Below are 12,511 nucleotides of genomic sequence, written 5' to 3'. Positions count from 1 at the left end.
AATGCACAGCCTCTGGCTTTACCAAGTATACAGCAAGCTCACCTTTATCAGGTTTCGCTTTTTCCCCTCCCACAGGTCACTCAACACAAATGTGTCAATCAGACATGCCCCCGTTTTGGAGCTCAGCAGTGTGAAGTACGCATTTATAACCTGAGAGAATAAGCTTTTAAGCAAACACTCCTTGATGCTAATGTTCATCATATCATACCTCACTCTCCACCTCTTTTCCTGGCCCCAGGTTTAAAAAATCATCAGTGAACAATTTGTATGGCCCAATCTTTGACCAAAGGCCCGTACCAGGGTGTACATTAGCCATGATTAGGTGAAGGACTAAGATATATAAAAATTAATATCAAGTAATTTCATAGTTTGACACATACGCCAACCTTCTTAGATGTACTCACAGGTGTCCACATTGAGCCCCGCCTGGGGTTTTGCCTCAACCTGGGATCCCTCCTCACCGGCCGACTCCACCTGGGCCTGGGATCCCTCCTCACCGCCCGACTCCACCTGGGCCTGGGATCCCTCCTCACCGGCCGACTCCACCTGGGCCTGGGGTCCCTCCTCACCGCCCGACTCCACCTGGGCCTGGGGTCCCTCCTCACCGCCCGCCTCCACCTGGGGTCCCGCCTCCACCTGGGGTCCCGCCTCCACCTGGGGTCCCGCCTCCACCTTCAGTTTCGAAGGAATTCTTGCCTTCGGTGTGATGAAAGGCTTCAGCAGGTCCAAGTTGGCCCGTATTTTGCTCTGGCTTTGTGGAGCCGTGAGCTCCACATATTTGTTCCGGAGACAAACAATCGTGAAGGGTCCCAGCATACTAGCGGAGAGTTTGCCGCCCTTCCTCTGCTCCACCTTCTTATTACGCAGAAGAACCTGGTCCCCCACCGCAAATTGATAATCATGCCCCGTCTTTTCTTTTCGTTTGCGGGTCTTCTCCTGAGCTCTCACAATGTTGTCCTTGACCTCCTCGTACACCTCCCTTTGCTGCTGGAGCCCCGTAAAAGGCAAATCTGCACTTGCAGTTGCCAGGACTCCTTCGTCAGTTATCTAAAAGTAAAAGTATGAATAATATCATTTGGATTAGGTAACATGACATAACATGCCATTACCCTGTAGTCTTCCGGAATTTCCAGAGGGTATCTGGCCTCCCTGCCAAACAGCAAGTAATACGGGCTGAATTTAGTCGTGTGCTGCGGCTTTGTGCGCAAGGCAAACATTGTTGGCTGCAAATATTCCTCCCAAGTTTCTGGGTGGTCCTTCACCATCTTATTCAGGCATCTACAAAGTACCAGAAGGGAAAATGAGGACAGTCCTACATCTCAAGACAGGGAATATCAAGTGAGTAAACATGGATTGCTCCTTACCCCTGAATTGTCCCATTCATTTTCTCAACCAAACCATTTGTCTGGGGGTGGTAAGGGGAGCAATAGCTCCTTTCAATGTCCAGCTTGGCGCACACAGCAGCATTCAGCTGAAAAGATGCATACATGCAGAACATGAGCACAGTTAATATAATGAAGTAAATCGTTTGAAGACCTACCTTATTGCGGAACTCGCTGCCATTGTCCGTGAGGATCCTTTTTGGAACCCCAAAAGTATGAATGAAGCGCATGATGCACGTAGTCACCTCCTCTGCAGTCTTCCCTCTCAAAGGGTAGGCTTCAGCCCACTTTGTGAAGTAGTCGATCATGACACAAATGTACTGATAACCACTTTTTGTCTTTGTCAGTTTCCCCACCAAGTCCATCCCCACCAATTCAAAGGGCTCGGTTACCTGCATTAAAGTTAAATAAATAAATAAATAAATAAATATTAATAATAATAATCAAATGAATTACAACAGGAGTACAAAGGGTAACAGACTCACTTGAATTGGCTGGTATTCGACCTTCTCCTTAATATTGCTGCTGCGCTTTTGGCAGGGAGGACACATCTTGATCTATAAAGAGTGTCGTCATTTGTTAGTCATTTGCATGGGTTGGACATGATTTTGAGGACCCCTTTGAAAACGAGACGATTCATCTCATGGGGTGGATCCTCTAGTAAAATGTTCATAAATAAAGCAATTATTCCTCTACGCACCCAGTCCTGGATGTCTTTCTGCATCCCAGGCCAATAATATCGGGCAATGATTGTCTTGTGTGTTTTTTCCCAGCCACAGTGTCCTCCGAGTTTGCTGGCATGGAATTGATCGAACACTTGGCTGGCCTCCTTGGCCGAGGTCACTACTTTGGCCAGGTGGACCCTCTTCTTCCTCCGGCACACGTAATGCAGCGCTCCATCTGACACATACAACACAAACTACTGAGGATGTGTGAGTGAACCACATTGTCAGTACATTTGGGTCCAGTTTTTAAAACCATATCCATAACATTGTGCAACTGTGATTACCTTTAATTGCGTAAGACTTGGCCCGTCTCTTGATGGAGGCCCGAATCTCAGCCTGTGGCGGAAGCCTGCCGTGCACCATCCACTCCATCAACTCTGTAACTTTCAGAGGGTCCATGGCCAAGTTCAATGTCCCTCAAACTTACCCTGAAATGTAATCTCAAATAAACTAAACTCTCCTTTCTATGCTTTACCTTTCTAATATATAATCTCAACTAAACTGATCTAAACCTTTACTAACTCAAAACTAAACTAGTTAACCTTCACTCTATTATGAACTATGCTTAAACTGAAATACACTACTCAACCAAAAAACTGTCTGAAAACGACTAGCTTCGACCTCTGTCGGAAATATCTATATTAATCTAAATCTCTAACTGTTACTAAACTCAAAATGTCCTCTGTCTGAACTATGCTTAAACTGAAATACACTACTCAACCAAAAAACTGTCTGAAAACGACTTGCTTCGACCTCTGTCGGAAATATCTATACTAATCTAAATCTCTAACTCTTACTAAACTCAAAATGTCCTCTCTGAACTATGCTTAAACTGAAATACACTACTCAACCAAAAAACTGTCTGAAAACGACTTGCTTCGACCTCTGTCGGAAATATCTATACTAATCTAAATCTCTAACTATTTCTACGTCTATCTACTCACTATCACAATCTAACTCACCTACTGTTGCACTTACTCTCACACCTCACAGGATCAAGGATGACTGAACCTGAGGACCTGCTTTTTATACCCAGTTGGGACGACTTCAATTCTGTGCACCTGCATTGCATTGCACTTGAACAGGTGCACAGAATTGAAGTCGTCCCAACTGGGTATAAAAAGCAGGTCCTCAGGTTCAGTCATCCTTGATCCTGTGAGGTGTGAGAGTAAGTGCAACAGTAGGTGAGTTAGATTGTGATAGTGAGTAGATAGACGTAGAAATAGTTAGAGATTTAGATTAGTATAGATATTTCCGACAGAGGTCGAAGCAAGTCGTTTTCAGACAGTTTTTTGGTTGAGTAGTGTATTTCAGTTTAAGCATAGTTCAGAGAGGACATTTTGAGTTTAGTAAGAGTTAGAGATTTAGATTAGTATAGATATTTCCGACAGAGGTCGAAGCAAGTCGTTTTCAGACAGTTTTTTGGTTGAGTAGTGTATTTCAGTTTAAGCATAGTTCAGACAGAGGACATTTTGAGTTTAGTAACAGTTAGAGATTTAGATTAATATAGATATTTCCGACAGAGGTCGAAGCTAGTCGTTTTCAGACAGTTTTTTGGTTGAGTAGTGTATTTCAGTTTAAGCATAGTTCATAATAGAGTGAAGGTTAACTAGTTTAGTTTTGAGTTAGTAAAGGTTTAGATCAGTTTAGTTGAGATTATATATTAGAAAGGTAAAGCATAGAAAGGAGAGTTTAGTTTATTTGAGATTACATTTCAGGGTAAGTTTGAGGGACATTGAACTTGGCCATGGACCCTCTGAAAGTTACAGAGTTGATGGAGTGGATGGTGCACGGCAGGCTTCCGCCACAGGCTGAGATTCGGGCCTCCATCAAGAGACGGGCCAAGTCTTACGCAATTAAAGGTAATCACAGTTGCACAATGTTATGGATATGGTTTTAAAAACTGGACCCAAATGTACTGACAATGTGGTTCACTCACACATCCTCAGTAGTTTGTGTTGTATGTGTCAGATGGAGCGCTGCATTACGTGTGCCGGAGGAAGAAGAGGGTCCACCTGGCCAAAGTAGTGACCTCGGCCAAGGAGGCCAGCCAAGTGTTCGATCAATTCCATGCCAGCAAACTCGGAGGACACTGTGGCTGGGAAAAAACACACAAGACAATCATTGCCCGATATTATTGGCCTGGGATGCAGAAAGACATCCAGGACTGGGTGCGTAGAGGAATAATTGCTTTATTTATGAACATTTTACTAGAGGATCCACCCCATGAGATGAATCGTCTCGTTTTCAAAGGGGTCCTCAAAATCATGTCCAACCCATGCAAATGACTAACAAATGACGACACTCTTTATAGATCAAGATGTGTCCTCCCTGCCAAAAGCGCAGCAGCAATATTAAGGAGAAGGTCGAATACCAGCCAATTCAAGTGAGTCTGTTACCCTTTGTACTCCTGTTGTAATTCATTTGATTATTATTATTAATATTTATTTATTTATTTATTTATTTAACTTTAATGCAGGTAACCGAGCCCTTTGAATTGGTGGGGATGGACTTGGTGGGGAAACTGACAAAGACAAAAAGTGGTTATCAGTACATTTGTGTCATGATCGACTACTTCACAAAGTGGGCTGAAGCCTACCCTTTGAGAGGGAAGACTGCAGAGGAGGTGACTACGTGCATCATGCGCTTCATTCATACTTTTGGGGTTCCAAAAAGGATCCTCACGGACAATGGCAGCGAGTTCCGCAATAAGGTAGGTCTTCAAACGATTTACTTCATTATATTAACTGTGCTCATGTTCTGCATGTATGCATCTTTTCAGCTGAATGCTGCTGTGTGCGCCAAGCTGGACATTGAAAGGAGCTATTGCTCCCCTTACCACCCCCAGACAAATGGTTTGGTTGAGAAAATGAATGGGACAATTCAGGGGTAAGGAGCAATCCATGTTTACTCACTTGATATTCCCTGTCTTGAGATGTAGGACTGTCCTCATTTTCCCTTCTGGTACTTTGTAGATGCCTGAATAAGATGGTGAAGGACCACCCAGAAACTTGGGAGGAATATTTGCAGCCAACAATGTTTGCCTTGCGCACAAAGCCGCAGCACACGACTAAATTCAGCCCGTATTACTTGCTGTTTGGCAGGGAGGCCAGATACCCTCTGGAAATTCCGGAAGACTACAGGGTAATGGCATGTTATGTCATGTTACCTAATCCAAATGATATTATTCATACTTTTACTTTTAGATAACTGACGAAGGAGTCCTGGCAACTGCAAGTGCAGATTTGCCTTTTACGGGGCTCCAGCAGCAAAGGGAGGTGTACGAGGAGGTCAAGGACAACATTGTGAGAGCTCAGGAGAAGACCCGCAAACGAAAAGAAAAGACGGGGCATGATTATCAATTTGCGGTGGGGGACCAGGTTCTTCTGCGTAATAAGAAGGTGGAGCAGAGGAAGGGCGGCAAACTCTCCGCTAGTATGCTGGGACCCTTCACGATTGTTTGTCTCCGGAACAAATATGTGGAGCTCACGGCTCCACAAAGCCAGAGCAAAATACGGGCCAACTTGGACCTGCTGAAGCCTTTCATCACACCGAAGGCAAGAATTCCTTCGAAACTGAAGGTGGAGGCGGGACCCCAGGTGGAGGCGGGACCCCAGGTGGAGGCGGGACCCCAGGTGGAGGCGGGCGGTGAGGAGGGACCCCAGGCCCAGGTGGAGTCGGGCGGTGAGGAGGGACCCCAGGCCCAGGTGGAGTCGGCCGGTGAGGAGGGATCCCAGGCCCAGGTGGAGTCGGGCGGTGAGGAGGGATCCCAGGCCCAGGTGGAGTCGGCCGGTGAGGAGGGATCCCAGGTTGAGGCAAAACCCCAGGCGGGGCTCAATGTGGACACCTGTGAGTACATCTAAGAAGGTTGGCGTATGTGTCAAACTATGAAATTACTTGATATTAATTTTTATATATCTTAGTCCTTCACCTAATCATGGCTAATGTACACCCTGGTACGGGCCTTTGGTCAAAGATTGGGCCATACAAATTGTTCACTGATGATTTTTTAAACCTGGGGCCAGGAAAAGAGGTGGAGAGTGAGGTATGATATGATGAACATTAGCATCAAGGAGTGTTTGCTTAAAAGCTTATTCTCTCAGGTTATAAATGCGTACTTCACACTGCTGAGCTCCAAAACGGGGGCATGTCTGATTGACACATTTGTGTTGAGTGACCTGTGGGAGGGGAAAAAGCGAAACCTGATAAAGGTGAGCTTGCTGTATACTTGGTAAAGCCAGAGGCTGTGCATTAACTGTCCATTTTGTATTTCATTTTTGTAGTTGGACATCCTGAGCCATGATGTGGCATTTGGGGCTGTGTGCTCTCACCACCACTGGACCCTTGTAGTAAGCTTGGCCAATGTTGTCTGTACTATAATGCCAATTTAACATTTACTCATAACCTACTACCACAGATAATGTATCTGAAGGACATGAGGGCGCTGTACATTAATCCCTTTGGCGCCACAGCAGCTCAAGTGATGCGCTGTGAGCGCGTTACCAGGTTGGTGGCTTTTAAGCATAGCGCACATGAAATGTGACACATGTGTGAGTGTGTGTATGTGTGCAGGAACCTGCTCCTTACAGTTGATCCATCCTTGGACTTGACCAGATGGCGTTGTGACACCCTGGCACATCCCATCCAGAAAGATGGCACCTCCTGCGGAGTGTTTGTTTGTAAAGTAAGTAACAAGACGGATGTAAAAGAATGTGACTACTTTAGTAATGTGTCTTACTTTTTTGCAGTTGGCTGAGAAGATTCTGTTGAAGGAGACCATTACCCATCCAGTGGATCCAGAGGGAGTAAAGGGACTGAGGCTGGAGATAGCCCGCACACTCCTGGAAAACACGGGTACTACGAGAAGGACCAGCTGAGCATTTTCACCAACCTTGTTAATGTTTTTTTGTTGTTTTTTCAGAGGATCTGACTGCATTTTGCAGACAATGTGGGTTCCAGTGCTCTGGGGGGAGGGACAGTGCCGGGGAAGGAGACAGCGGTCCAGAAGAAGATGTGTGGGTGAGTATAGTAGCATCAATGTTTTGTGTAACTTTGTTTTTTGTCTTACATTTTGTTATTTCTTTCAGATTGAGTGTACTGCCTGCCTCAGGTGGTACCACTGCGCATGCGTGGCCTTCCCCGACACGGAGGGGGAGTATTTTTGCACTCTGTGTAGCAGTAATTAAATAAACATTTTTTTTATTAAGACCTGTGTGTGGCTCTTTTGTTTATTTGCTTGCAAAGTTCCCTCTTAAGAATGTGACTACTTGTGTTGACAACAATAACTGAGCACCCAATGCTTTTAAATGTACACACACCTTACACCTGCAAGTGAAATGCATGTAATTCAAGTTGCACATAAGGTTGGCAGTTTAGTGTTACTAACTCTATGAAAACAAACCACTTATGCGGGAATCGAACCCCCGACCTTCTGAACGTGAAACGCTGTTCTACCATCTGCGCCACTGTCATGCTTGTACTGACTCAGTGAATACGATTCATTTGAATGCATGGAGACTGTGGCAACGACAATATTTGTTTTAATGTAGCTGTATCAAGACAGCATTAGTGTAAGGCCAGTGGACAGGACTGACAGTCGTATAGCTTTGCAGACACACGTCTCAACAATATGAACTGGCATTTTGTCATTCGGCAGACACGCTGGATCCATTGGATTTCACTTAGCTAGCGGAACAGCGAAAATGTTACATCGCAAAAACTAAACTGCAAACATTCACCGTAACCTTATTTGGTGACTTGTGCGTCTTTGTGGTCAGTGATCGATGTATTAAGCCTGCCTTCACAGCTGTAGAATCACGGCCAGCTGCGGCAAGCCACACCTACCGACAACTGTCAGCCATGCTGTCATCCACGCTGTCAGGCGAGATAAACTACTCGGCGATATAAACTGAGACACCGTCTAAAGGGGCACTGCAGCAGAACACGCTTCATCCGCTGGCGTTTGGAAACATTTGGTTTTCAGAGAGCAGCGCGCGAGGCTGTCCGTGTTGTTACATGTTTGCGTCTCACTAAAGGGCCTCGCTCATGTCTGATGTGCAGAGACAAACACCCAGGGTTTAATCTGTGAGCCAGAGATCGGGGAACATATGAGAACAAAAAGTTGTGACCCATTGAGAGGGAATCCATGAGTAAAGAGGTGACATGGTCTGTGTAGTTTGTCATGTATGTGGTTTAGTGTCTCAAACATGATCTAAAAGTCTTTAAGGGGAGACACTACAGGCAAAACTATTTTTTTTCAGTTTGCAGGTTTTGGGCCAAATTGGCCTCTGAACATACAAGCTTTCACCCGGGACCAGAAAATATGCCTAATCTTCACAAAAACATGTTTAAATATTGCGCTGATTCAATGTTCCCCCATAGACTTATATGGGAGAATGCAATTTCAAGGGCCTTTTTCTCAAAACACACATTTCTGTCATTGTGGCGACACTATGTCCACGTCAGTCGGACCTAAAGACGTCACATTTTCCAGCCTTGGACTGAACAATATTTGGAAGATTTTTTCAGAGGGATTTTTTATTATCTAATCCCTAAAGCCCCATTTATTGAGTTTTGAATGTCAAAAAATAAGGTGAAAATTATTTTTTACAACATTTTCCACTAAAAAAACAGCTTATTTTAAAACTTAACAAGAAATCCAAAATCCGCTCTGAGAAAGTCTTGGCAACTCATTCATCACTAAAATGAAACCATAAGTTTGAATGTAACTCTATCCATTATTCAGATTTCGTTGCCGAAAAGATGGGAAATTTGGGGCATTTTTAGGCATAAAACACCTTGTTCTTATATGAAAAGATAAAATGACAGAAAACTTGCCATGTATTTTTTTCTCACATTTATGCCAGTGATCGACAGCAAAAGTTTCAAATTGATATCTGTAAATATACATTTTTTCCCTATTCACCTGCAGTGTCTCGCCTTAAATGTGATCAAATAAAACAACTGGTTTAAACTTCAGGGTTCAGTTTGTACTGGGTTAGTGCTAGATCGTCTGCTCCGGAGGGACAGTCTGCTGTGAAAACGTGAGATATCATGACACAAATTAAGGTTAGGGCCAGGGAAATGGTTAACCTCTTCACTCCCGCCTGAACCGAGAGGATCTTTTTCCTCACGTCATCAGATTTTTTTCCCAACATTTTTTTGTTGGGTATTCAACTCATTTTTGTAACTTTTTTGTCATTTTTTATCACATTTTTGTCATTTTTTCGTCAATTTTTAATCAATTTTTTTGTCACATTTTTGTCACATTTTTGTCATTTTGTTGTCATTTTTTTTATCACATTTTTGTAATTTTTTTGTCAATTTTTTTGTCAATTTCTTGTGACACTTTTGTGACATTTTTGCCACTTTTTCATCAATGTTTTCTCACTTTTTTGTCACATTTCCATCATTGTTTTATTGCTATTTTCACACCTTTTTCCCCAGAAGCTTTTAGATTGGGGTAAAGCCAAACTGGGGAAAATGTGCTCGGTTCAGGTGGGAGTTAAGGGGTTAACCTTAAGGATTAGGATTATTTGTATTTTTAGACAAACCAACTCATAGATCTATACAAACTCACAGCAGACCGTCCCTCCGGAGCAGACGATCTAGCACTAACCTTTGTACTGGTGCTCACCCACTATATGGTTGGGAGTGCTGCCATTGTGTCCCTGAGCAAGGCATTATACCAATCTTGCCTGAGTAAATGTGATCAGGGCAGAGGTAGGGCTGCGTGATTTGGGGAAAAACACGATTATTATTTTTAATTCCTGCTCCTGCTGTTTGATTTGCGTTTGTGTTTCTTAATGTCGTCACTGGCATGCGTTGACCCCGTGAAAATGTTTTGGTTTTGGCGCAGGATACATGGGAAGCACAAAGTCGTAACAAAGCACCATGGCCTCCCAGGACCATCCCGCCAAAGATGTCTCCCTCACTGTCAATGAGCAAGTAAGTGTCAACACCTCACAGTTAGAAGGACAAGGGAATCCGTGATCCTCCTCCAGATGTTCAACCAAGACCCTCAGGAGGTGAAGGATTAGTGTGTTGTGTATGTTTTAGGTTGTGGGGAAAGGTTTAACCAGGAAGTGAAACCTACACAGACAGCGGGAGAACATCCAGACTCCACACACTGCAAAAAGTAATTCACTAGATTAGTTTAGAAGTCTCAATTTGAGCATAATAATCCTATTTTTTGTTATTTTGACTAGTTAAGATTTAGTTAGGCATTTGACCTGGATTATTTCACCTGCTCTGAGATGTTTCTGACTCGTTTCAATACATTTCGCAGTTTTTTCGAGTACGTTTCTCTGCCAATGGGGTCAGAAAAATGGTCTTGTCCCATTGGCAGTTTTACTTTCTTATTTCAAGCGATATTTACCGTAGAACTGGTCTGAAATGTCCTCAAACTGGCAAAATAATCTTGGTCAGATCAGGAAAAAGGTCTAAATGAGTGAAAACCCCTCAAAACAAGATGTATTTCCTCAGTTTAAGTCATTTAAGCCAATGCTTGTGCTTTTTGTAGTGGCACAGTTCGGCCAGGGATTGAACCTTCGTCTTCTGTACGGAGTTACTGTATATTAGTGTCAAAAATGTAGCAAGTGCGGAGCTAGAAAAGCAAAATAGTGAGAATAAAGGTGTGTGGCACAGTTAGATCAGGTGTATAACCATCATAGAAGCATATATTAATGGTACTAGTGGCCAAAAGGGCAATTCACTTTTTAAAATGTTTTATTATACCTCGAGATGCACGTAAACAGCCTGTCTAATCTCTCACAGAGCTACTGGCAGTATTTATACTTACTGGCCCTACTTTGTTACGTGAATGAGGTGTGAAAATAAGGCTTTTTTGTGCCCGTTTGATTATCTGCTCAATAAGCCAACGATTGAAAACTAGATTTGCCAATCATACCTTGCCCTTTTTTGGAATCTGCTACTCAGAGATAAGAGCCTGCGATTAATAATAGAAATCTCCAAAAAAATCAGCTAACCCTTAAATACAACTACAACAAGGTCAGAGTTCGCCCTAAGTTTAACATAAAGTGACACGTGACAATGCACAAAGTGAATATCAAGCATTGGCTTAAATGACTTGAATTGAGGAAATGTTTCTTGTTTTGAGCGGTTTTCACTCATTTAGACACTTTTCCTGATCGGACCCAGTTTACTTTGCTTGTTTGAGGACATCTCAGACCAGTTCTAGGGTAAATCTCGCTTGAAATAAGAAAGTAAAATTGCCAATGAGACAAGACCAATGTTCTTGCCCCATTGGCAAAGAAAATGACCTGAAATAAGGACGAAATGTATCGAAATGAGTCAGAAACATCTCAGAACAAGTGAAATAATCCAGGACAAACGCCCAAGAACTTCTTAACCAGTCAAAACAACAAAAAATTGGATTATTATGCTCAAATTGAGATGTTTATACTAGACTAGTTAAATACTTTTTGCAAAACCGAAATACTTAGAGCTGAAAGTAACTCGGTTTGAAGCTAAAGCTAATGAAGTGGCTTTGCAATTGAAAACAAATTCAATCGGATTCGCCTAACTATTTCACAAAAAAGCTATGATTTAAACCTTTACAATAGTAATAAATGTTGCATAGAGGTTATTTGAGAGATAAAAAAAATACTAAAGTATCAGCCTATATTTTGTCCAACCTCCTTCATATCAATCAATCAATCAAAGTTTATTTGTATAGCACCTTACAACAACAGAAGGAAGACCAAAGTGCTTCACAGACAGATAAAACAATATTAAAAAATCAATCAATCAATCAAATAAGTGCGATCTAAGTCTTAAAAGCTAGTTTGAAGAGATGAGTCTTTAATCTAGACTTAAAGGAATAGGCCACCGTTTTTACATACTAAGATATGTTCTTACCTCACTTTAGACGTGTTAATATATCCCCGTCTGGTCTTTGTCCGCGCGCTCTGTCACGCAAACGGAGCACATACGCAGCCTCTCCCACATGTCACATAGCTCCGAAAAAGCTCACGATAGAAGCTACCAAGCTCTTCCACGTGTTCCCTATTTAAATAAAGTTACGTGAAGTGTTTTCATGCGAAGTATATTTACCCAGAAATGTAGCATGTCGATTTTATAAGCAAATAAAAAGGGGGACTATATTGTGAGGCGTAATGATACGAGGAGCACAGCGTCCGCGTAGTAACTCCTAAAGACTTCCCCCGCTCACTTCCGTCAATAACCTTTAGGAGTTACTGCGCGGACGTTTTACTCCTCGTATCACTACGCCTCACAATATAGTCCCCCTTTTTATTTGCTTATAAAATCGACATGCTACATTTCTGGGTAAATATACTTCGCATGAAAACACTTCACGTAACTTTATTTAAATAGGGAACACGTGGAAGAGCTTGGTAGCTTCTATCGTGAGCTTTTTCGGAG

At 42.8% G+C, this 12,511-nt stretch overlaps 1 protein-coding gene across 1 annotated transcript in view; it reads left to right on the top strand.

Annotated features, from left to right (window-relative positions):
* The window catches only part of pou6f1 (POU class 6 homeobox 1), a 40,440-nt gene that overhangs the window by 2,292 nt on the left and 25,637 nt on the right, over positions 1 to 12,511 (top strand). Inside the window, exon 2 of the mRNA XM_079558867.1 lies at positions 9,966 to 10,054. Coding sequence (XP_079414993.1) covers positions 10,001 to 10,054 — 54 coding nt within the window. The 5' untranslated portion in view covers positions 9,966 to 10,000. The remainder of the gene's footprint in view (positions 1 to 9,965; positions 10,055 to 12,511) is intronic.

Source organism: Gobius niger (assembly GCF_951799975.1).
Source record: "Gobius niger genome assembly, chromosome: 6".
Classification (NCBI taxonomy): Eukaryota; Metazoa; Chordata; class Actinopteri; order Gobiiformes; family Gobiidae; genus Gobius; species Gobius niger.
Note: the sequence above shows the minus strand (reverse complement) of the source record. Positions and strands in the feature narration are given on the sequence as shown.